General features: G+C 39.5%; 2 protein-coding genes across 2 annotated transcripts; both read right to left on the minus strand.

Moving 5' to 3' along the window:
• Positions 1 to 1,420: 1,420 nt before the first annotated feature.
• Positions 1,421 to 22,319, minus strand: LOC122651271 (50S ribosomal protein L22, chloroplastic-like). Its single transcript, XM_043844594.1, has 9 exons — positions 22,305 to 22,319; positions 15,418 to 15,423; positions 12,902 to 12,911; positions 3,880 to 4,058; positions 3,729 to 3,805; positions 2,926 to 3,087; positions 2,321 to 2,431; positions 2,081 to 2,147; positions 1,421 to 2,007 (listed from the first exon to the last, which is right to left on the minus strand). Exons 4-9 carry the CDS (start codon positions 3,998 to 4,000, stop codon positions 1,736 to 1,738), a joined length of 810 nt encoding a protein of 269 aa, XP_043700529.1. The 5' UTR covers positions 4,001 to 4,058; positions 12,902 to 12,911; positions 15,418 to 15,423; positions 22,305 to 22,319; the 3' UTR covers positions 1,421 to 1,735.
• On the minus strand, positions 5,552 to 11,830 carry LOC122650799. Its single transcript, XM_043844179.1, has 8 exons — positions 11,600 to 11,830; positions 11,281 to 11,497; positions 10,918 to 10,988; positions 10,729 to 10,851; positions 6,629 to 6,994; positions 6,403 to 6,430; positions 5,894 to 6,213; positions 5,552 to 5,773 (listed from the first exon to the last, which is right to left on the minus strand). Exons 1-8 carry the CDS (start codon positions 11,828 to 11,830, stop codon positions 5,552 to 5,554), a joined length of 1,578 nt encoding a protein of 525 aa, XP_043700114.1.
• Positions 22,320 to 22,978: the final 659 nt, after the last annotated feature.

The following is a 22,978-nucleotide window of genomic DNA, read 5'->3' on the forward strand; positions in this document are numbered from 1 at the left end:
GCATAGACATACAACATGAAAATACACAATGGATATTTATTTGCTTGAAATTTGACACATGACTAATCTAATCTTTATCCGCTACCACCCGTAGCCAGAACAGCCACATTCTGAGTAAAATTTTCAGAAATTGTACTTTTTCTACAGATTAAATAGGGGCGCTGTTCTCTGTGCCGCAGCACAGAATGCGTCCAGGCACATGGGGGTGGACACAATGATCATCCTACCCCCTTGCACAGGCTGCCTATGTGCCAGAGCGCAGGCTGCGCTGTGGCACAGAGAACATTCTCCTAATTAAATATTAGATACTTATCAAATCCTATTTGTAATTTGCGTTAGTGTTTCCTGTGGGGAGAGCGTGGCCCTTACCTACACATGGCCCCAAAACCTCTGTCTATCTCCCTCCTCCTCACATGAAATGACCTCACTGCCCTCCTAAGTACAACACCTTACCACCACATCTGGTTAATATGCTCCTCTATGTCACTTGCATGTTTGGTTCCAATTCTAGAGGCCACAATTCTTATCATTCTGTCAAATTAGGAACTGACCTAATTCTCTAATTCTCAATTTCCAATTCTAAGGCACGCAAGAGAGAAATTATGGAAAGGCATTAGATGCTTCAAAGACCACGGTTTTGCATTTTGGACAGTGTGTTCAAAATGGGGGCAGTAGCTTCAGTCTCCTGATGAGGTATGTGACCTGCCATGGATGAGGGTGTGGATGACTAGGCTGTCAAGGTCGTCGATATCGTTGATACACTTAATCTCCAGGAACAACCTGCATTTGACAAGAAGCAATATGAATAATAGAACATGATACCCAGATCCTACATGGTTGAACCTGAGTCACACTATAGTACTGGACATTTTTTTTCTCTCCGTAATTAGGAAATAAAGTAAGCGTTAAGATAAAAGAATAATAAATCCAAACTATCAGATTTGATGCCGGCAGATGTAGCATGTATAGCTAACCTATGAGCTAGACCAACGAGAGCTTAACAATACAGACATTTGAAGAACAGTTCATTACAGATCTGACATTCAACAACAAAGTGAATACTTCCCATGGCCAATGAGGATCCTACGGTACCAGCTCCTCACAATCAATCCAAATGTCCATTCTATCGATACCTATGGATTTTGCCGTTAATAGTCCCATGAGCAGTCCCCAAGTTTCTGCCTCTTCTGCACTCCCTGCATAACCAGAATCCATACAAAAAGCTCAACCAGCTTTGCGTGTTTCCTTTCAGAAACTGTCATCACAAATAATTAATAGATGGTCAGGGTGTATGAGCTCAAGAAAGCTCTCCAATGGCGGATTGATCTCAGATGGTGGAGTCTGGCTCGGAGTCAATGGAAAGTAGATGATAAGCAACTAGCCAATTAAAACTATGGTACTTGACTTTAGGAGGAAACAGTAAAGCACAAACTAAAGAAAATAAATTAAAGAAAAAATTACAACAGTAAAAAATGCTTCTAGCTGCATATGCGAGGCTTGCAGATGCCACTCCAGTTTGATATCAACTGATATTTTAGTTTGAACCTCGACATAAGTTCTGCTACAATGGAAAAATATGAAGAATGGTTGAATAGAGAAGCATTGGAAATAACATCTCATAATATTTGAACCTGAAATGCAAACAACTTTGAAACCAAGTAAAGACATTATTTTCTACTCTGGGCATAAAACTCCGAAAGGGTAACCCCTCTCCCCCCCCCCCCCCCCTCCTCCCTCAAGCTATAACATTTGGTTTACTAGCTTTGCTTTTGCGGTTCCATATTGGAGTGGTCTCAATAAGTTTATGTGGTACAAGCCGACTTTCCCTCTTCGAGAGTTTGCGGAAATTGCTGACTCTCAGTCTAGCTATCTCAGCCTCCTCTTCAGGGGTCATCTCCCTCACTACCACTGTCAACCTACACTCTGGTCTGACTTTGATTCCAGATCTCCCTTTTGCATGGTATGACACTCTCTTTTTAAAGAATCCCTTCCCAACAAATGCCTCCGCTGCAAGAAGACACAAAAATCAGTCTTGTAGTGCAATATTGATGGAAGAACATTTGGATCTGTTAATAATTACCAACGAGAAGACGATCTGGATCCAACCCATGATTATGGGTTGCATTTGCACGGGCTGAGTGAATAACCTATACCATAGAAAATAATATTACAGGAGGTCTACAGAAGGAGAATGAAGAAAGATTGCAAAACAGCTCAAGACACAAAAAAGGACTGAAGATAATTCTAGGGAAGAGTAAGTCAATAGCATGCAGTCTGATGTTCTGGTGGTAATAACAATGTGAGAAAAATGTAACTACACCTGATAGACAGTCTTCACAGCACGTTTTACTGTTACTTGCAACTGCAACAATGCATCTTCAACACGCATGCCACGAACCAATGCAGCCACCAAATTCACCTTCTTGGGACTCTGAGACAACAGTGCACATCAGAAGCAATCAGATCAGCATATAAACCAAAGACCCTATCTGGTCTAGGTGTAATCATCTGATCTATTTTAATCCTCTACACTGAAATTATGGGCTCCACATACTCTGAAATTATGGGCTCCACATAGAATGATACCTTTTTCAAAACACCTATGGGTGTAGCGTGCAGATTCCTCCCCACACTGGCAATGCGGGAAACCCTCTCCCAAAGGAAAATCTCTTTTTTTTGGCTCTTTAATGGGTAAAAATGGCATACAGGAATAACATCAATAAAAAGAAATTATCCGAATAGTGATTGATGGGTTTATCACTTGATCCCAACAAAGTTTCTTTATTAATAGAAATACAAGCAAAGTTTGATAATAATTTGGATTTTCAACTTCATTTAGCTTTCAAACCACAGATATGGAGCTTACAAGTTATCTTCTACAGACATTGGTAAGCAAAAAGACGCAACCAGTGGTATCCGTAATACCTGTTTAATGCCCTTTAAAACTGCTTGAACTTTTGAAGGTTTAGACACAACAGCCTGGGTTTCAGTTTTTCCATTATTTGGTGCTGAAATGGGTATCAATGGAGAAGAAATGGGTGTTATATCAGACGACTCTGCAAGTAATTTCCTCGAACTTGAGATGCCCTGCAACAACAGCAATAGCAAAAAACCGATTTTAACACCAAAGTAACAATGGATATAGAAATGTGCTCCACATATTCATAAGATAGGGAACATAACACATGAGATATCTGATAGACCTGAGGCCCATTACAGATGTGCCCTATAACTTGCATTCCAAGTAGCTCACTAACTGTGTTGGCTTGGACCATCGACTGATGTGCCAGCTAAAATAAAGGGTTTGGGCAAAATATTTGATTGATCACAAGACATGCACTCTAATCTAAATACAGAAGGTAGGCCACTAGAAAAGTAAATGAGGCTGATGAAAACCCAGATGCAACGACATATAAAATGTCCCCTTTGTCTGCTATTCGGGCTCTGCCTCATTCAAGAAGTTGCAACTGATTGATAGTTTTTGTCAGTAGGTTAGAACTTTAGTGGGCCACACCGGAGGGGGGGGGGGAGGGGATCCTTGAGAAAGATAAACCTCATGTATATGGTATGTTCTCCCCCACAAAACAGTAATGCTATCATTTATCAAATGCAGCACCAAGATTTGAAATGATTTTATACAAGATTAGTAAGAAGAGAAGCTAGAAAATAGTAGCTTGGTTAAATTAACCAATGCAAATCTCAATACAGAAGAAACATGTTATCATTACCAACTGTTGTAAATATTGATGAAGAGGTCTTGGAATATTTGTGTATGGTAGTGTTCTCGGTTGATATGGAAATTCACCTGCAAAAAAAGTCCATTTACTCAACTACCAATTTTCTAGTATGCTTTACCACAAGGAGTTCAGATTAATTTACCTAGTAAATAAGAGGAAATTTTACGAGCACCCGATATATTTAAGGATGCACTCTCAATTTGGGCATTTCTTCTGCCAACGTGACAAAGTATAGACTGTAAATGCCTCTGCCACCCCATCATGACTACAGAAGCTTATTGAAATCCTCTCAACAAACCTAGCAAAGCAGGGTCTGTTCACCTATTGGATGAGGGAAACAGTCAGGTAGCAATAAAATATAAAACAATAAACAACATATCAAGAACACCATCTTCAACCAAAAGAAAAAAAATGATCTCAAAACAAAAAAGGGGAAGGAGATTGAAATCATATAAGCAGTTGGAATACAACAACAAACTCAGCCTAATCCCAACTTAATGGGGTCCGCTACATGGATCCAAACAAAACAAAGTAGGAAAAACAGAGTTCTAACCAAAAAAAAAAAGAAAGGAAAGAGATGACAAATGACAAATGAAAGATGAAAGATAGTAAGAGGAAAGAGGCACAGCCCAGTACGTCAGGAGAATCTCAGCTAAATGGGGTCTGCTACATGGACCATTGCCCTCCAATAGGCTCTATCCGAGGTCATACTTGGTAAAAGACCTAGACTATGTATGTCCTCTCTCACCGCTTCTCCTATGGTCATTTTAGGCCTGCACCTAGCTCTTTTAGTTCCTTGAATCGGAATCTCCTCCTTACTGGGGGTATCCGTAGGCCTCCTTCAATCGGAATCATATAAGCAGTTGGAATACAAACAACTAATACTGCACACCACCATTATTGTGCCTAACTTTTGCCTGGAAGAACCCATCGCATTTGAAATACATAGCACCAAGTGGTTTTGCCTAGTTTGTGAAAAATACAGACCCTCACGAAAAGATCATAGCAAGAAATACATAGTGCAGATTTCTCCGACCATCAAATAAACCCACCAAAAGATACATAATTTAAGCTCCTGACTAGAGGCAGTGTGCCAACAGGGCTGCAAAGGCAGCCATTTTAGCTTTGCTTCTTGTAACAAAAAGAAAAAGAAAAAGAATGATCAGAAGAAGAGGATGAAGGCGAGGGAAGATGAGAGAAGAGCCTGCTAGAGATGGAGCAGTCTCGGTTGTGAGAGATGCTCCTCTCATGCAGGAAATATATTAAATAAAGTTTCTAAATATGTTTCCTAATTTAAGGAAACAGAATTACATCTAATAACTGAAATAAGGAAAGAGAATAAGAACAAAATAAGAAGACTACAGCTGGCAGACTACAGCTGGCCTATGGACTGGATAGCTGTATCCATGACTTATGTACCCCCACGGTACATTAAGTCATGGACCCCCGTACACATTTAATATATTTAATACTCCCCCTCAAGCTGGAGCATACAAATCACCCAAGCCCAGCTTGTTGAGATTGTTCCGAAAGGTAGGCCCAAACAAGGGCTTTGTAAACATATCACCCAACTGATTTGCAAAAGAAGTAAATGGAGTAGTAATCAGCTTCTTCATAACCGCATCTCTCACAAAACGGCAATCCACTTCAATGTGCTTTGTACGCTCATGAAACACTGGATTCTTGGCTATATAGATAGCAGCTTGATTGTCACAAAACATCTTCATAGGAGGAACTGAAAAACCCATCTCCTGAAGGAGATTACGAAGCCACATTAACTTGGCAGTTGTATGAGCCATTGCTCTATATTCAGCTTATGCACTAGACTTAGATACAGTAGCCTGCTTCTTACTCCGCCAAGTTACTAGATTTCCTCCAACAAAAGTACAATATCCAGTAGTAGAACGTCGATCACTGTCAAAACCAGCCCAATCAGCATCGGAAAATCCAACAAGATCAACACTGTTACGTGGCTGATAGATAAGGCCTTTCCCTGGAGCACCCTTCAAATACCTCAAGATGCGACAGGCTGCCTCCTAATGTATTTGCTTTGGAGCATGCATAAACTGGCTAACTACTCCAACAGTAAAGGAAATGTCAGGGCGAGTGACAGTCAAATAAATAAGCTTCCCAACAAGTCTTCTATATTGGTGTACGTCATCAAAGTTATCCCCATCATCTTTGCCAAACTTCTGATGAGGATCCATGGGAGTATCGGCTGGTTTAGAAGCTAACATGCCAGTGTCAGATAGTAGGTCTAACACATACTTTCGCTGTGATAGACTGATACCCTTTTTACTCCGGAGGACTTCAATGCCAAGAAAATAACTAAGGTGACCCAAATCCTTCATCTGAAACTGCTTGTGTAGATAGGATTTGACATCTGCAATGCCAGACTCATCATTACCAGATATGATAATGTCATCAACATACACCACAAGTACCACCAGCTTGGAACCTTGGCGACGGATGAAAACTGAATGAACCGAATAACATTGGGAAAAACCACATTGTGTCATAACATTGCTAAATTTGTCAAACCATGCCCTTGGGGATTGCTTCAAACCATAGATAGCCTTTGCCAGCTTGCATACACATGCAACATTCTCCCCCTGAGCAACATACCCCAGAGGTTGCTCCATATAAACTTCCTCCTAGAGATCACCATAGAGGAGTGCATTCTTGATATCCATCTGATAAAGAGGCCAATTCAGATTAACAACAATAGATATAAGAACTCGAACAGAATTGAGAAGAGCCATGGGAGAGAAGGTCTCAAAGTAGTCAACCCCATAGGTCTGGGTATAGCCTTTGGCAACAAGACGAGCCTTGAGGCGCTCAACGGATCCATCTGGGTTATATTTAATAGTGTATACCTAGCGACAACGAACCAAATCCTTACCGGGAGGCAAATCCACCAATGTCCATGTCTGACAAGATAATAAAGCATCCATTTCCACATCCATAGCACCCTTCCAACCAAGGTGAGAAAGTGCCTCCTTATGAGTTTTGGGCACAAAAGATGAGGACAAGGAGAAAGCAACATTACGAAAGGGCAAGGAAGAGGAGAAATTCCAACAATCCTCAATAGGATAGACAGGACGAGTAGTACAAGAACGAGTACCTTTCCTTTTAGCAATGGGTAAGTCTGGTGAAGGAACTTCAGCCAGAATTTCAGCCGGTGCAACATCGGTGGAAGGTAGAGCAGGAGCCGGTACTGTAGCAGATGGAACTGTAGCCTTGCGCCGTTTGTAAACCTATAAAGGAGGTATGGCTTTAGGGTCCAAAACAGGAAGAGGAACCACAGATGGAATAGGTGGAGTGGGTTTAGGAAACATATCCTCACTAGGTGAGGAAGGAGGAGAGTAATAAGGAGTGCTCTTAAAGAAAGTGTTGCAATATGTAATCCAGAATACCGTGGGGGTCTTCTGGTCTTTTGGGTATTTTATTTATTCTTTATTTATGTATTTATGAGCAAGGGTAGAAATGTAATTAGGGATGTGACACTGTTCACGCGAACAGTGTCGTGAATAGTATTTTTCCCTTGTTATCTCTTTTACTACTATAAATAGAGAGCTTGACTGATCTTATAGATCATTCAAGCCATTCTCCCATTCTCGGTTCAAGTCAACATGGTATCAAAGCTAGGGTTTTAAGACCTTCTCGATTTTCTGATCTAGGTTAGAAAAAGAGGAAAAAACCCTACTCCTTCTCTCCAATCGACTTCTTCCTTCTTCTCTCTTTCTCGGCTTCTCCTCCTTCTGGTTTTCTTCTTCTCATCCTTGTAAGGGGGCAGCACTAATGAGGTAAAAAACCTTAACCAATGATTTAGTTGCTGCCCTCCTCCTCTTTTTTCCATTAAAATTCTGCTGGAACCATCTTTGCTAATTGGAGCTTTCCAGAATTTTTTGGAGATCAACTTCCTATCACTATTGAAGGCTGACCTTCCACCATTGGAGCTCCCTTTGCTCTCTTTTCCAGTACCTTGCTAACCTATTCCATTGACCTCCTTTCCTTTTTTCTATTTCTCCATCTTTTATTAACCTTTCCAGCCCCTACCCTAATCGATCTCAACTTGTCAGGGTTTTTCAAAACCCTGACTCCAATCGATTTTAGGGTTTCCCTTTTCAGATGCAGCTAATTTTTTGGGGGTGATTCCCTACTACTACAAGCCAGACTCGACCTAAGTTTGGACCCTTTCTGATGGCTGGATTTGTTTCTACAGCAAAACTTTCTTAACCTGCTAATTTGGTTACCTGCTAAAACCCTAACTCCAATCGAAATTAGGGTTACAGGTTTCAGTTTTTGCTGATTTTTGGAGGGCTGATTACTTCATCTACAAGGACCACTCGACCTCAATATTGGCCTCTTTCCAAGCGTTTGAAGACCCCTAACCCCAATCAATCCTTATTTTCAGGGTTTTACAAAATCATGACACAAATTAATTTTTTGGGTTAGGGTTATTTGCTGCTGCTGGAGTTTTTTGGAAGTGTTTCTACCACCAAGAGACGCAACCTACTTCAACTATTCATGGCTTGAAAAAGTTCTATTTCGTGTGACAGCTGCTGCCCTATTTTTCTGCATTTTTTTGGTGTTTCTCCCTCTTGAAGATCAAGTCTCAATCACAAAAAGATGTTGGTTATTCGTATTGGAGATCCATTCAAGCAGCTCTGGACAGCATCTATTACACACCATCAACAATCTTTGACAAGTCATCATCTCTTTTATGAAGCCCCCTTTCCCTACAATCGATCTCAACTTTCTGGTTTTTTACAAAACCCTGACTATAATCGATCTAAGGGTTAAGGCAGTCATCTCTTGCTGATTTTTTGAGGAGAGTTTTGCAACCATCAGAGGAGTACTCGACCCAAGTTTCAACATCATTCATGGATTTATTTTGAAAAAAAATTCAGGTTCATACTTATAGCTCGATTTCATCATTTATCAACCTATTCTTTTACTTGTTTCTATGTGGCTTGCTGCTTCAACTACCTATGGATCTGTTGGGTTAATTAATTTATACTTGCTGGTTCTATCAAGCTTTACTACATACCTTGCTCTATTGATTGGCTTCTGTAAGCATGACTGGTTGACATGTTACTGTTGCCTTTATGAGGATTACTGCTGCCCTATTATTGAATCTGAATATCCTACTATTGGAGTTCGAATTTCTTTCATTGTTGAAGACTCAAATTTACTACCTTGGAGATCAGCTTATTTGGGATTACAATAGCATTGTTCCATGGTTATTGGTTGCAACTACAAACCTATTCAGTTGTGTGAAGCTCTTCTACTGCTTCATATCTGGCTTACTTTGGAGCTTGTTCCTAGCAATGTTTACTAATTCAGATCTGATTCAAGTTTTTTGTTGAAGTTTATTACATCAATTCTATCCAGATATCTTCGTCAGTCCTATTTAGCATGAGGGAGTTTATAAATTGGAGTTTTGCACACTTGTTCTTCCTTGTTTGAAGATTGATCAAGCCTTGAAGATTAGAGCTTTTCCTTACTTCAAATAAGATCTGTATACTTATCAGATGTGAATATTGGAGTTCGGTGTTTGTCCCCTGTAGGAATTTCCATCCAAGGAGTTTGTTTGGTCGTTTGAAGATGGTGGACAATTTCTATGTTGCATTATTTTTCTCCATAATTCATTATCCTACAACTTTTCTTTTCACTTCACCATCTCCCCTAACATACCTTTGGCATATACCCATAACGACTTTGGGCGATAATGGTATTCTTTAAATTGCCATTTCTTCCTCTTCCATTCCCTTAGCACATTTTAGAAAATTTTGGAATATTATATTTTTACCTTATCTCTGAGGGGGAGTGTTAGCATTATTATGGAGTTATTTTTTTTCTTTTTAGTTCAAGTTGGTTTTTCTTTCTTCTCTTATTTGTATAATCCAGCTTGAGGGGGAATGTTGGAATATGTAATCCAGAATACCGTGGGGGTATTATGGTCTTTTGGGTGTTTTATTTATTCTTTATTTATGTATTTATGAGCAAGGGTAGAAATGTAATTAGGGACGTGACACTGTTCACGTGAACAGTATCGTGAATAGTATTTTCCCCTTGTTATCTCTTTTACTACTATAAATAGAGAGCTTGACTGATCTTATAGATCATTCAAGCCATTCTCCCATTCTCGGTTCAAGTCAACAGAAAGTAACATCAGCATTAACAAAGTGCCTATGAGAAATAGGGTCATAACACCGGTAACCTTTCTAAGTCCTGGAATAACCAAGAAAAACACACTTGATAGCACGAGGAGATAATTGTCAATATTTTGGTGCAAAATATGGACAAAACAAACACTCCCAAAGACATGCGGTGAAAGAGGAAACAAGGATTTAGTAGGAAATAAAATAGAAAAAGGAGTTTTATTGGACAGAACAGAAGAAGGCATTCGGTTAATAAGAAAACAGGCAGTAAGAACTGCATCACACCAAAATTACTTAGGCACATGCATGTGAATCATAAAAGAACGTGCGACTTCCAACAAATGCCTATTTTTTCGTTCAGCCACCCCGTTTTGCTGGAGGGTGTAGGAACAGCTGGTTTGATGAATAATCCCACGTTCAGAACACAAGGTAGAAATGTCATTTTGCATATACTCTAAAGCATTATCAGACCGAAATACCTTAATACGAACATCAAACTGATTTTGAACTTCATTAACATAATTGTGAAAGACAGATAAAAATTCAGACCGATCTTTTAATAAATAAACCCAAGTTAAACGAGAGTGATCATCAACAAAAGTAGCAAAATATGAAACTCCTAACCTATTTTTGACGTGACAGGGACCCCAAATATCGGAATGAACTAAAGAAAATAAAGAACTACTCCTAGGCTCAGTACAAGGCGGAAAAGAAGGGCGATGGTGCTTCCCCAATTCACATGCTTCACAGGAAAGATGAGTTAAAGAGGAATAACTTGGGACCAGAATTTTCAGCTTAGGTAAGGACAAATGGCCTAGCCGAACATGCCACTGATGAGAAGTGGGATGAGTAGATGCAGTAGCAGCACTGGAAGGTCCAGTTCCATCCAAATAGTAGAGGCCGGCCTGCTCAAGCCCGCCACCAATCGTCGACCCGGTCTGAAGATCCTAAAACACACAATAAGATGGATAGAAGGTTATAGAACAGTTAAGGTGCTTGGTATGTTGACTCACAGATAATAAACTTAATGGTAATTGAGGAACATGCAAGACAGATGATAAAGTAATGTTAGGAGTAGGAGAAACTGTACCATGACCACTAACAGCAGTAGAAGAGCCATTAGCAAGAAGAACAGGGTTGGAATTAGTAAGTGTGGACAAAGAAGAAAACATACCAGACTTACCAGTCATATGGGAGGAAGCCCCTGAATCAATAATCCAGGGGGTACCTAGTGAGGCACCCTCCTCGTCTTTACCTAGGGCTCCTCCTACAATGTCTGGTCAATAGCAGCATTGGCAACCTCATTTGCCAATCCGGACGGCCTTGCTTAACCCAACAAGTATCAATAGTGTGGTTGGGCTTATTGTAAAAGGTACAATGACGAGCAGCTTTATCAACAAACTGACCAACAGATCCACGACCACCATTCCCTCGGCCACGACCACGGCCCTGGCTACCACCCTTACCAGAGGAGAAGGACCCTCGGCCCCGGCTAGCAACAAATGTAGAAGAATCCTTTTCAGAGGATGAATCATTCTTGGGTGCAGAAGACAGGCGCTGAAGACGACCAAATGTCTCATTCAAGGAAAGCACCTGTTCTCCAGTAATTAACTGGCTTTTTACGGACTAATACTGAGGATGAAGGTTAGCCATAAACAATGCCACATGAAAGTCAGATTTTTGTTGTCTTAATACCTCGGCATCAGTAGCAAAGGGCTGGTACACTTGAAGTTCCTCAATAAGTCCCTTAAAACTGCCAAAGAATTCACTGAGAGACCTATCCCCTTGCTTATGTGTAAACAGTTTCTCATATATTTCATAAATGCGAGACACATTCTTGGCCTGGGAATATGTCTCACGAAGATCAGTCCATACTCCTTTGGCTGTGGAGTGATACATAACATTAGAAGCAATGGCTGGTTCCATACTGTTTCATAACCAGATTTTAACAGTGGAGTTATCACGCATCCAAGTAGTGTAGGCAGCAGTGGAAGTATTATCTTTAGGGTCATAAGAAGGAGGATCTTCAGTGAGATGCTGGACCTTATCCTTGGCATACAGATAGGTTTGTACAGCTTGTACCCATAGAGTGTAATTAGAAATCCCACCCAGCTTAACACCAATAATAGGTAGATGAATATGGTCCACAGTAGCTTTAGTCTCTTCCATAATATTAAACCAGAAAAGGAATAACAAGCAGTGAAGCAGTAACAGCAAGAGAAGGACCAGTTATCAAGGCTCAAGAGGAATATGGAATCCACAACAAGTTGTATATATGCAGAATACACATAGTAGAACTGGCAGCCAGTAAAATAGCTATCGAGAAGCACAAAACAGGGATGAAAACTGGTTTTGATAAAAATCAGAATAACATCACCTGATATAGATATCGAAGAATGCTTTTGGGAAGATAAATAAAAGCCCAGAAGCTCAGACCAAGAAGCCAACAGCTTCAGCAGTTATAGAGAATATAGCAGTCCTAGAAAATCTTGGGAAAAAAACAAAGTACCGCAGGTCAAAAAAAAAAAAACCTATAGTCCTTCAGGAGCAGCAATAGTAGAACTAAAAAAGTCTCAAAACTCTGATCGAGTGACACATTTATGCAGCAGAATAGAACCCTCCAGGTTGGAGTAGTACATCTGGTGGAATGAAGAGATCCACAAAAAAAACTTGTATGCAGAATCCTTCACTCGATCCTTAGACCATCAGTCAGCCCTTGTAGGGAATGTATGCAGAATCAATCCTTACACAGCACATGATCTTCAGACATAATATATGATAGCAGTACAGTCCTAGTTTGCTTGCGTAATCATCAACTAGGACATCATGTAGATAGGCAGCATAGGCTACTACAGCCAAGAAGGAGGAGGGAATCTAACTTGATCAAACCAAAATTGTAGAAAGAACAACCAGGATTTAATCAAGCTCTGATACCATGTAACAGAAATAAAAAGAAAACGACTGATCAGAAGAAGAGGATGAAGGAGAGGGAAGATGAGAGAAGAGCCTGCTAGAGATGGAGCAGTCTCGGTTGTGAGAGATGCTCCTCTCATGCAGGAAATATATTAAATAAAGTTTCTAAATATGTTTCCTAATTTAAGGAAATAGAATTACATCTAATAACTGAAATAAGGAAAGAGAATAAGAACAAAATAAGAAGACTACAGCTGGTAGACTACAGCTCACTACAGTTGGCCTATGGACTGAATAGCTGTATCCATGACTTATGTACCCCCACGGTACAGTCATGGACCCCCATACACATTTAATATATTTAACACTTCTTTCCATAGTCGGCTCTCTGGTTGATTGGCACTAGGGTTTGGGGGACAACACTGGGGGGGGGGGTTGGCGAGTCAGGCAAGCCCAAATTAATGAATCAATTTTTGGCCTACACCCCTTATCTCAAGTTTTGGATCAACCAACCCCTTGACACAAATAGTGATGGGAAAAAATTGAGTTAATTAGGCCCTGGAGACCGACCCTATGCCTCCATAATTTTAGTCCATGCCATGTAAGTTTGGGTATGGCAAAAAAATAGGTACAAACAAGTATTACACAGTCCTAGTCTTCAATAACATTTTAAAAATTCGTTTTAAAAGAACAAGCACGACAATAATATGTTACATGCTTAATATGATTACTCAATAAAAAATTTGGGAGCAAAAATAGGGGTTGATGGATTTGAAGAATTGAACTTATGTCAATGAGACACAAGCCCTCAAGCCCTCTTTATTTATAATAAGACTTACGAAGTACAAATTACAATTATACCCTTAACCCTAATGGACAAATATATCCTTGTACCCATATTACAACACACCCTCTCAAGTTGGTGCATAGATATCAACTTGAGCTCCCCCATGTTAGCTATCGTTTCACCTAAAAGCTAGAACTGTTAGGAAGGGCAGCATCTATGTATACATCAACATTCCCCCGCACATGTAGGCCAAGATCCCATGGTCCTTGCATGTGGAGCTCATGCGGCATTTCTTTGTGCAACACCGAGGAAGAAGAAATGTTGGGAAAACTCTTCCGATGCACTTCCCAAGAATTGAAAACTTGACCTCCCTGCTTTGATACCACGATGGATTTGGGGAATTGAACTTGTGTCAATGAGACACAAGCCCTGTTTATTTATAAAAGACTTACAAAGAACAAGTTACAATAATACCCTTAGGGCAACACCAACTAAACCCTAATGGAAAAATATACCCTTGTACCCATATTACAACATGAAAATATATATTCACAATGCAATAGGCATATACATCATTCGACAAACAGCATATGATGCAGATTTATCACCAAACTGGGCTTCTTTTATTAGGAATAAGTCTAAGGTTGGGTAATATACATGTTGGGCCTTTGATCCCATGGGTTTTCAATGTCATAGGCCACTTTTATGGGCCTAAGCTATGGGTAATAAAGTTATATACAGGATTAATTAGTAGATTTTTTTATTTGGTTAGTGGTCATGTGATCACTTAAGTGATCATGTGACTTGGTTAAGTCATAAGTGGTCATGTGACTATTTAATTGATATTTAAGTAAGGCTGGATTAGGACTCTATAAGTCCAGCAACATGAGTCTATTTCAGTTTCCTAGTCAGTTGAAGTTACCTAATGGGTTAAGGATTGGGTTAGGCCTTTCCTTTTTAGTATAGGAGTCTATTTTTTAGTCTTTTATACAGGGTTGTAAGGGGGGGGGGGGGGCAAACATTGAATATGAATTTTGATATTAATAAAAAGCTTTTGCTGCTCTTCTTCTCCATTGAAGATTTTGTGTCTTGTGTTTGATCAAGGCTGGTGGGATCGGTGTTTGATCCGATTGACACCTTGCGGTGGGAAGCCCGGGTGGTTCGTTGGTGGGATTGGTGTCTGATCCAATCGACACTCTGCGGTGTGAAGCCTGAGTGGTTCTCTTCAAGTTCTACTTTCTAGTTTTAGTCAAAGATCCAATTTTTATTCAAGCTCCTCCATCAACAAGCTGTTCCAAATAATTTTCTGCGATTACAAGTTGGAAGCATCCCATCCCCATCCTTCTAATCCTCTAAACCACCAAACCCTAATATCTCCTCCATTACAAACAACATTCCCATAACCTAAATTCTGCCCAGACCAAACCAGCCAGCAAAATCCCTCCTTTTTTAGTTCAAACTCTGCACCACTGCCCCTATAGCACTCGATCCAAACCCTAGCCCCATCCTCCCACTCTAAACCCTAGATGCCCCTATTATCAGCATACTTCCCTCCATTAAAACATCTCAGGACCTTCACTATTAGACTCCCCAACCTTGACTTGACATAACCCTAACACCAAACCCTAACCCTAATTTTGACCTAAAATCACATTCTGCCCCAATCAGCCTACCAATTCAAATCACTGGTGTACTGGCTCCTAGTTGGTCCTCCACCAATCTAGGACTACATTAATAATAATAATATAACATGTATATATTTATCAAAAAGAAACCTCCAAACTAACATAAACACAATTAAATAACTAAATACTAAATTCTTCATAAATAAAAAGTATCATAAAGAATAGTCATTATCTCATTATCAAACATAAAGCACATATCAAGAATCAACAAGAAATACTTAGTATACAAGCAATCCTAGTATACATTTGATACAAATCATAGTACGGAAAACAAAATATGATCTTTTCGTATCCCATAGGCCAAACAATCGAAACGAAACAGAACCCGCACAAAAGAAAAAGGATGGGAAATTCAGGGGGAGAGAGAGAGAGAGAAAGAGAGAAAAAAAGAGAGAAGGGGGACCAATCGGGCTGATTGGGCCTTGGAATACTTTATTTTGGCCCATGGTTGGGTTCTATGGGTCTTGGGCTAGTAATTTTGTGTTTATTAATAGAATGGACCTCTTTTATAAGCCCCAAAATTGAAATTTAAAGGGGTACACAGGATTAAGTAAAGGGATATGGTTTGGTGGGTCCCATGTTGGTGCCATTAGTTGGTTACGAGACTAATTGTTAAACTATGAGTTAGTTAAGAAATATACAATTCTAGAGTTTTTAGTTGTTCAAGAACCCTAATTATTAGAAAGTTTAGTGTAGGAAGTTTAGATATTTTCTATTTTCTATATATATGTAAGCACCCACCCGATTTATGAAGGAATTTTGGTTAAGGGATTGATTCATTGCTCTCTCTCCATGGCTGGAGATTTCTCTCTTTTTCTTCTCTCCCTTCCCCCACTATCTCCTCTCTTTGCTTCTTTTCTCCCTTATATTTATTCCCATCAATGTACATTTTTTTTTTTTTCATATTTCCTTTCCCTTGTTTGTCCCATCAACTCCTCAAAAGTTTTCTATTTCAATTTTTGGTTTTCATTAGAAATACATATATTTATTATCTCTGTTATCTTCTAGAAAACTGAGAAGATCTGTTGGATTACATTGGACAGATCAGACCTTAGATCTAATGGTTAAAAATAATGGAAAAAAAAAAAAAATGTAGAAAACATAAGACCTGTAACCAGTAACTTGAGAGAAGAGAATGAGAGAATAATAACTTGTTGTTTTCATTGATAGGAAAGCCCCTCTATTTAAAATAGAGGGGAAATTACAAATAGAAAGGGGAACTCCTAATCAGATTAGGAATTCCTAATCATGATAGGATTCCAAGTTACAATAGGAAAAGAACTAGAACTAACAACTCAAACTGAAACTAAGACTTTAACTCACAGTAGAATTAGGACTTGACATAATTAGAAACTAGGACTCCAATTAGGACTAGGAAAATAGAAGATACACATATCAACTAAATCACTGTTCGCGTGAACAGTGCCACGTGAACAGTGCTTCTCAACACTCCCCCTCAAGCTGGATTATACAAATAAGTAAAGAAAGAAGACCCAGCTTGAACTAAAGAAAAAAAAACTCCTAATAATGCTAACACTCCCCCTCAAGTTGGCGCATACAAGGTACTAATGCCCAACTTGAACAAAATGAAAAAAACTAAGTTGCAGTAGAATCCAGCTTGACATATGAATGCAGCTTCCAAATAAACCTTCAAGAACTTGAAAAAATAGATCTTCAAAACTTAGACAGACATGATCAGCAAACCGAGATTGGAATGTCTTCCAAAAAAGGCAACTTTCAACGATCTTCAATAGCTATTCAGTGATGAATCTCAGATTGTCATAGTGACTTAGAATCTTGAAGTGAAATAACTAGAGCAGCAAGTAGCGAAAACAAACTGAATCAGGCAGTGGAAAAAAACTGTATCAACCCAATCGAAAGTCCTCAAATAGGCAACAACCAAATATCTTCAATATTTCAATACTTCAATCTCCCCCTTACGGCAAACTCAACCCAATAACAAAGTAGATACCCATTGGCAATGGTTATGCTTTGCACCAAGTGTTCCTGCAAGTTCTGCTTCTACAATGTCTGCAGGTGTACTGTACATAATCCCCCCCTCACGTGTAGTACACGTGGACATAACAGAGATAATGTAAAAGTTAGGGCAAAAACATAATATTCCAGAATTTTCTAAAAGTGCTATGGGTAATTAAAAAGGAAGGAATGGCAAAATTGTAATTTACCAAAAGTTTCCAAAGGTGTTATGGGTAAATGCCAAAGGTATGTTTTGGGATATGAAGGGAATTAGAATTATTGAAAGGGAACGGTGTTGGAAAAAAAAAGGATGGAATGACTGTAATTTGGTGGAAATCCACTTTTAAATACAATCCAAGCCTAAGGGCAAACTGGTAATAAACCAGAATTTTCAAGGGTCAATTGGGTAGTCAAATAGGGGAATGTATTAAAAGGTAATGGCAGTTCCGTAAATAACCAGAATTTTGCATGGGCCTTTTTGGTAAACAAAAAGCAATGGGATACAATAAGTAAAATAATGGCTATTGAGAGTGGCAATCTTGTAAATAACCAGAATTGTCAAGGGGCTCTTGGGTAGATAATTTAGATGAAATCTACTTTCAAATACCACCCGAGGCAAAAGTGTAATGTTGGAATGAGCAGTAAAATAAGGACAAAGGTAGATAAGAAAAGATGATAAGGGCATAAAAGGGAACTTAAAGAATAAAATAAAATGCTAGGAATAAAGTAGAGTACCCAAAAAGGAAACCAACTCATAAAAAGAAACCCATTTTGAGATATTGGATGTCTTCCTCACGCAACCAGCCAAAAACAATATAACGCTGTCTTCAACAGTTTAACCTCACAATGGGAGAAAGAACCAACCACAAGAGGAAAACGAGCCACAGAGGAAAACGAGAACCAGCAGCCAACTGATTCTTCGATCAGAAACAGCAGCAACTCATGGAGAAAATTAATGTAATCTCTAAAAACTCAGATCAGAAAGTAGGGAAAGGAGGAGGCGGAACAACAGCCGTAACTTCAACCTGCAACTCCAATCTGGCGGTAGGGGAACAGCAGCGATAAATATTTGACTCCGTGGAAGAACAGCTTCAATCGAACCAGCAGCAACAAAATACCAGCCAAGAATCGATACCACCAGAAATCAATAGCCAACATCAGAGAACAAGAGCCCATCCAACAACTAAGCCACGCAACACTCAGCAAGACGAAAACCAGAAAATCAGAGATCTTCCTCACAATAAGCAAAGAGAAACTGAGCAAAAATAGGGCAGGTCCCGAACTCCAGCCCCTCGATCACCGTAAAAAAAGGGATTGCACCTTCAACGAAAGCAGGTTCTTCAGAAGCATCTACAGCCCGGAACCAAGTTCTTCATTAATCGATCAACAAATCAGTATTTAATATGCAACTCATCTGAAGAGCAAAAATCAGATTCAAAATCTGATGTAGAGTTTTCAGAATCGAATAAATGAATTGAGTACATGAAACCCTAGTTCTTCTTTTTCTATGAACTAGGGTTTTCTTCTTCAAACCAGAAATTAAAATCGACTCTCAAAACAGCAATCTTGGGGAGAATCAATCACTGGTTGCCTAGCTCTGATACCATGTAGAAAACCTAGGACCTGTAACCAGTAACTTGAGAGAAGAGAAAACAGAGAGAATGAGAGAATAATAACTTGTTGTTTTCATTGATAGGAAAGCCCCTCTATTATAAATAGAGGGGAAATTACAAATAGAAAGGGGAACTCCTAATCAGATTAGGAATTCCTAATCATGATAGGATTCCAAGCTACAATAGGAAAAGAACTAGAACTAACAACTCAAACTGAAACTAAGACTAACAACTCACAGTAGAATTGGACTTGACATAATTAGAAACTAGGACTCCAACTAGGACTAGGAAAATAGAAGATACACATATCAACCAAATCACTGTTCACGTGAACAGTGTCACATGAACAGTACTTCTCAACAAAAAACAATCCATTAGATTGCTTGTTCAATCTCAGCCTGCATCAATTGGTATTGGAGCCAAACCTGAAAAGCTTTCAGAATGAAAGTTGATCCTTATATTTACGACCTGTTATATACACTTCAAGAAAGTATGCGTGCTTAAAGAGAGTATCAAAACAAGCCTCTGAAAAATTCAATCAAAAAATTAGAGTAACACTTGAAGTTCTTCAACCACAAGTTAAAGGCAAGTTGATTGAGGAAGCATCGACGTTGAAGACCCTCAAGAGAGCCTATGATCAGAATAAAAAATCATTCTGTTGAAGAAGGAAATCACAATTGAACCTTTAGAGATTGAACATGTGGAATTTATTATTACGCAACAGATCTTCAATGTCGTCACTGGTTTTGTCTATGTGCTTCAAGAGAAGCATTGGATCGTCGAATCAAGACTACTGATTGTGGATGTCGATCTAATGGTGTTGATTCTCCCCTACTATAGAACTCGAGGACGAGTTTTTTTTAACATTGGGGGATTGATGAAGTTAAGGGTGACAATCGGGCGAATAGGGCCTTGGAATACTTTATTTTGGCCCATGGTTGAGTTCTATTGGTCTTGGGCTTGTTATTTAGTGTTTATTAATGCAATGGGGCTCTTTTATAAGCCAAAATATTGAGATTTAAAGGGTACATGAAATTAAGTAAAGGGATGTAGTTTGGTGGGTCCCATGTTGGTTTCGTTAGTTGGTTAGAAAACTGGTTGTTAACCTAGGAGTTAATTTAGAAAATATACAATTCTAGAGTTTTTAGTTGTTTAGAAGTCCTAATTATTAGGAAGTTTAGATTTTTTTGTTTTCTATATATATGTAACCACGTACGACCCTCCCCAGACCCCGCAGTGGTGGGAGGGTAATGTAAGACTAGGTTAAGGTTAACCTAGCCCCAAATTAAGCCAACAACACAAAATAGAAGAAAAGATTGAGATTAGAAAGTAATCAAATCTGAGCAAACCAGCCACAGGAATGGACTCCAAATCTGATCAAAGACTAGCCTTGGTGGTGTGAATGCCTGCTCCAGATCTGGTCCAATTCTGATGGTCAGAAGTGGATATCTGACTTGGTTTCAAAAATAGAAGGTAAAGCTCAGAATTAGAAGGTGGTGCTGTAGAACATTCCATCCAGCAGTAGAGGCTGAAACTGAGGTCGAGTGAAGGCCCAGACAACAGTATAAAACCCTCCAAATCTCAGTCAATTCTAACCAAGGGTTGCTGAGATATAGGACAGATTCAAAATTAGAAGGTTGATGGAGATCTTGCAAACCAAAAGGAGTTTTCGACTCCAAGTCAGAATTGAGTGTAGTTCCTTGTGCAGGTACTTTGTGCTCCAAAACCCAGCAGGTTCTGATGGTTGGTTGAGGAGTTATGAAGGCCTGAAGATGCTTGGGAATCCAAACAGGAACAGCAGGCCGCAAGGTACTTTAAGCCTTCTCTAGGTGTGTTAAAGTGGCAACTGATAAGGACTTGACAGAGGCTTGATTCTGGTCTTCAAAGTGTACCCTCACAGTGGTTAATTGCAGTCAAAAAAGCAGCACAGCAATATAGATCGAATAGGGAAGGGAGGAGAAGAGAAGATAAAAGAAGAAGGGGGGGGTACGGGGATGGGCTTTCTCAGCCCTATGTCTCTCACACACAGCTATCCCAGCTGTTGAAACAAGGATTTACTCCCATAACTGAGTGCAAGGATGCCTCAAAACTTCATTCAATTATTCATTAAATCGTCTGCAGGCTACTAAGAGCCATTACGTATATATAGACAGCAATACCTTGCCCCTCAAGTAAATAGAAAATAGAAAGTAACTTGCTACCATGTAGCTTGCAACCAAAATAGAAAATTCCTATAAAATCTAGCAGCCTTATTTCAAAATAGAAACTCCTATTTTAGAAATAGTAACAAACTGAAATTAGAAACTACCTAATATAAACTGAAAATAGAAACTAAACTATGGCAGCATTAAATAGAATCTTCCTCCATTTGATGGGCCCACAAGAACTTCTAAAAAGCACTCACAAACAAGGCAAATTTTGGCCTTGACACTTTTCATGTGAACAGTGTTGTAGTCTTCAACTTGGGCTTCTAGAAGGATTCCCATCAAGGCAATATGGGCTGTGACACTGTTCATGTGAACAGTAATTCCTGACTCTTCTCTTCTTCATGCTTCGATCTACATCAGAGGGTCGTGCATTGGGTACACCCTTTTTATTTTATGTAACCACCCACATGATTTATGACAGACTTTTGGTTAATGGATTGTTTATTTTCTTGGCAATGTCCTAGCTGGATTTTCTCTCTCCCTCCTCTTGATTTGATAAAGGGATTCTTTTTCTTTCCTCTATCTCTCCTTCCCTATGGGTGGAGATTTCTTTCTTTTTCTTCTCTTCCTTCCCCCATGATGTCTTATCTCTTTCCTTCTTTTCTCCCTTATAATTCTTCCCATCGATGTCCATTTTCTCTCTCGTATTTTCTCTCCCTTGTTTCTCCCATTGACTCATCAAAGTTTACTATTTTTATTTTTTATTTTCATTAGAACTTCATACATTTATTTCTGTTATCTCCCATCATCAAATCTGGAATTTTTTTTCATTACTTTTAACCATTAGATCTAAGATCAGATTTGTCCAACGTAATCCAATAGATCTTCTCAGCTTTCAATCTCTTGATTGGGCCCATTAGATTGGTTGTTCGATGTCAGCCTGCATCACAAATAGATGCATGGGTGGCAGGGAGTGGGTTATGGTTCAGAGGTGTGGTGGTGGAGCTTGAGAGAGAGGAAAGGTTCGGATGCTTTAGAGGTTCCCTTGTTTCTCGCACCAGAGACAGAGAAACCTGACTGCATGTGGCTGCGCGGGCTTCCGACAAAGGCAGTGAAGAAAAGCCACGGCGAGCGGCAAGCAGCGAGCCAGCACTTGGGAGGGCGACAGCACAAGGGTTTCAGGCAGAGACCAAGAAAAGGAAACAAGCAGAGTGCTTAATGTAGCTCTAGATAGGGTAAAGTCCTACTAGAAGCCATGTAATCCAGGACCTGTCAAACAGCTGGCCGATTGGGCTGATTTGGGAAATTAGATCAAAATATAGGGTTAGGGTAATGGAGGTAATTCTTAATTTAATAATGGTAGGCAGGTATTTAGGAATGTATTGATGTGGGTTTGATTAGGTTTAGTTGAAGTTTGAATTTCTGGAAAATTTAGGGTCTTGGTTTGGGTTTTGGGTTTTAGGAAAAGTGGAGAATTTGGTTTAGGATGACAATTTGGAGAGGGGCTTTGGATCAAGTGTCCTAGGCAGTAAGGGGGTGGTTCGACTAAAGTCTGGTTGGGTTTTGATGGCTGGAAGTATAGGATCTGTATTTTAGGGTTTTGGGGTTTTACAGAGATGAGGGGGAATTAGGGTTTTGGGTGTTAGGATGGGACTGCAAGCTAGGTCGAGTAGAGGAGAAGATGAGAGGACCTGTGGTGGGAATCTAATTGAATTTGGTTGGTGGAATTAGACTGGGCAGATTCTCGATGACCTAAGGTTTAATGGATATCAATTAGGGTTAGGTTGGAGGATTAAGAAGAAGGGAATGTTGAAACGGTAAATAACTTACTGGGATGAAGATCAACAGCAGCAGTAGCTTGAAAGTTGATTGAAGAAGACCTCCTGATCATGAACAAATGCAAGGAGTCATAGGAGATCCACCTACCCTTCGCCTTGATATGACTCACAAGG

The sequence above is a fragment of the Telopea speciosissima genome, chromosome 2, assembly GCF_018873765.1.
Source record: "Telopea speciosissima isolate NSW1024214 ecotype Mountain lineage chromosome 2, Tspe_v1, whole genome shotgun sequence".
NCBI lineage: Eukaryota > Viridiplantae > Streptophyta > Magnoliopsida > Proteales > Proteaceae > Telopea > Telopea speciosissima.

Excerpts from the sequence above, each read along its gene's own strand:
- LOC122651271 (XM_043844594.1), bottom strand. The coding sequence starts at position 4,000 with ATGATGGGGTGGCAGAGGCATTTACAGTCTATACTTTGTCACGTTGGC. Across the intron at positions 3,088-3,728 it reads ATCAATATTTACAACAGTTG|GGCATCTCAAGTTCGAGGAA; the intron begins GTAATGATAACA and ends CTGTTGTTGCAG. Across the intron at positions 2,148-2,320 it reads CTGTGAAGACTGTCTATCAG|GTTATTCACTCAGCCCGTGC; the intron begins GTGTAGTTACAT and ends TCTATGGTATAG.
- LOC122650799 (XM_043844179.1), bottom strand. The coding sequence starts at position 11,830 with ATGGAACCAGCCATTGCTTCTAATGTTATGTATCACTCCACAGCCAAA. Across the intron at positions 11,498-11,599 it reads CCTTTGCTACTGATGCCGAG|GTGCTTTCCTTGAATGAGAC; the intron begins GTATTAAGACAA and ends ACTGGAGAACAG. Across the intron at positions 10,989-11,280 it reads TGATAAAGCTGCTCGTCATT|TTTCTCCTACTCCTAACATT; the intron begins GTACCTTTTACA and ends GTCATGGTACAG.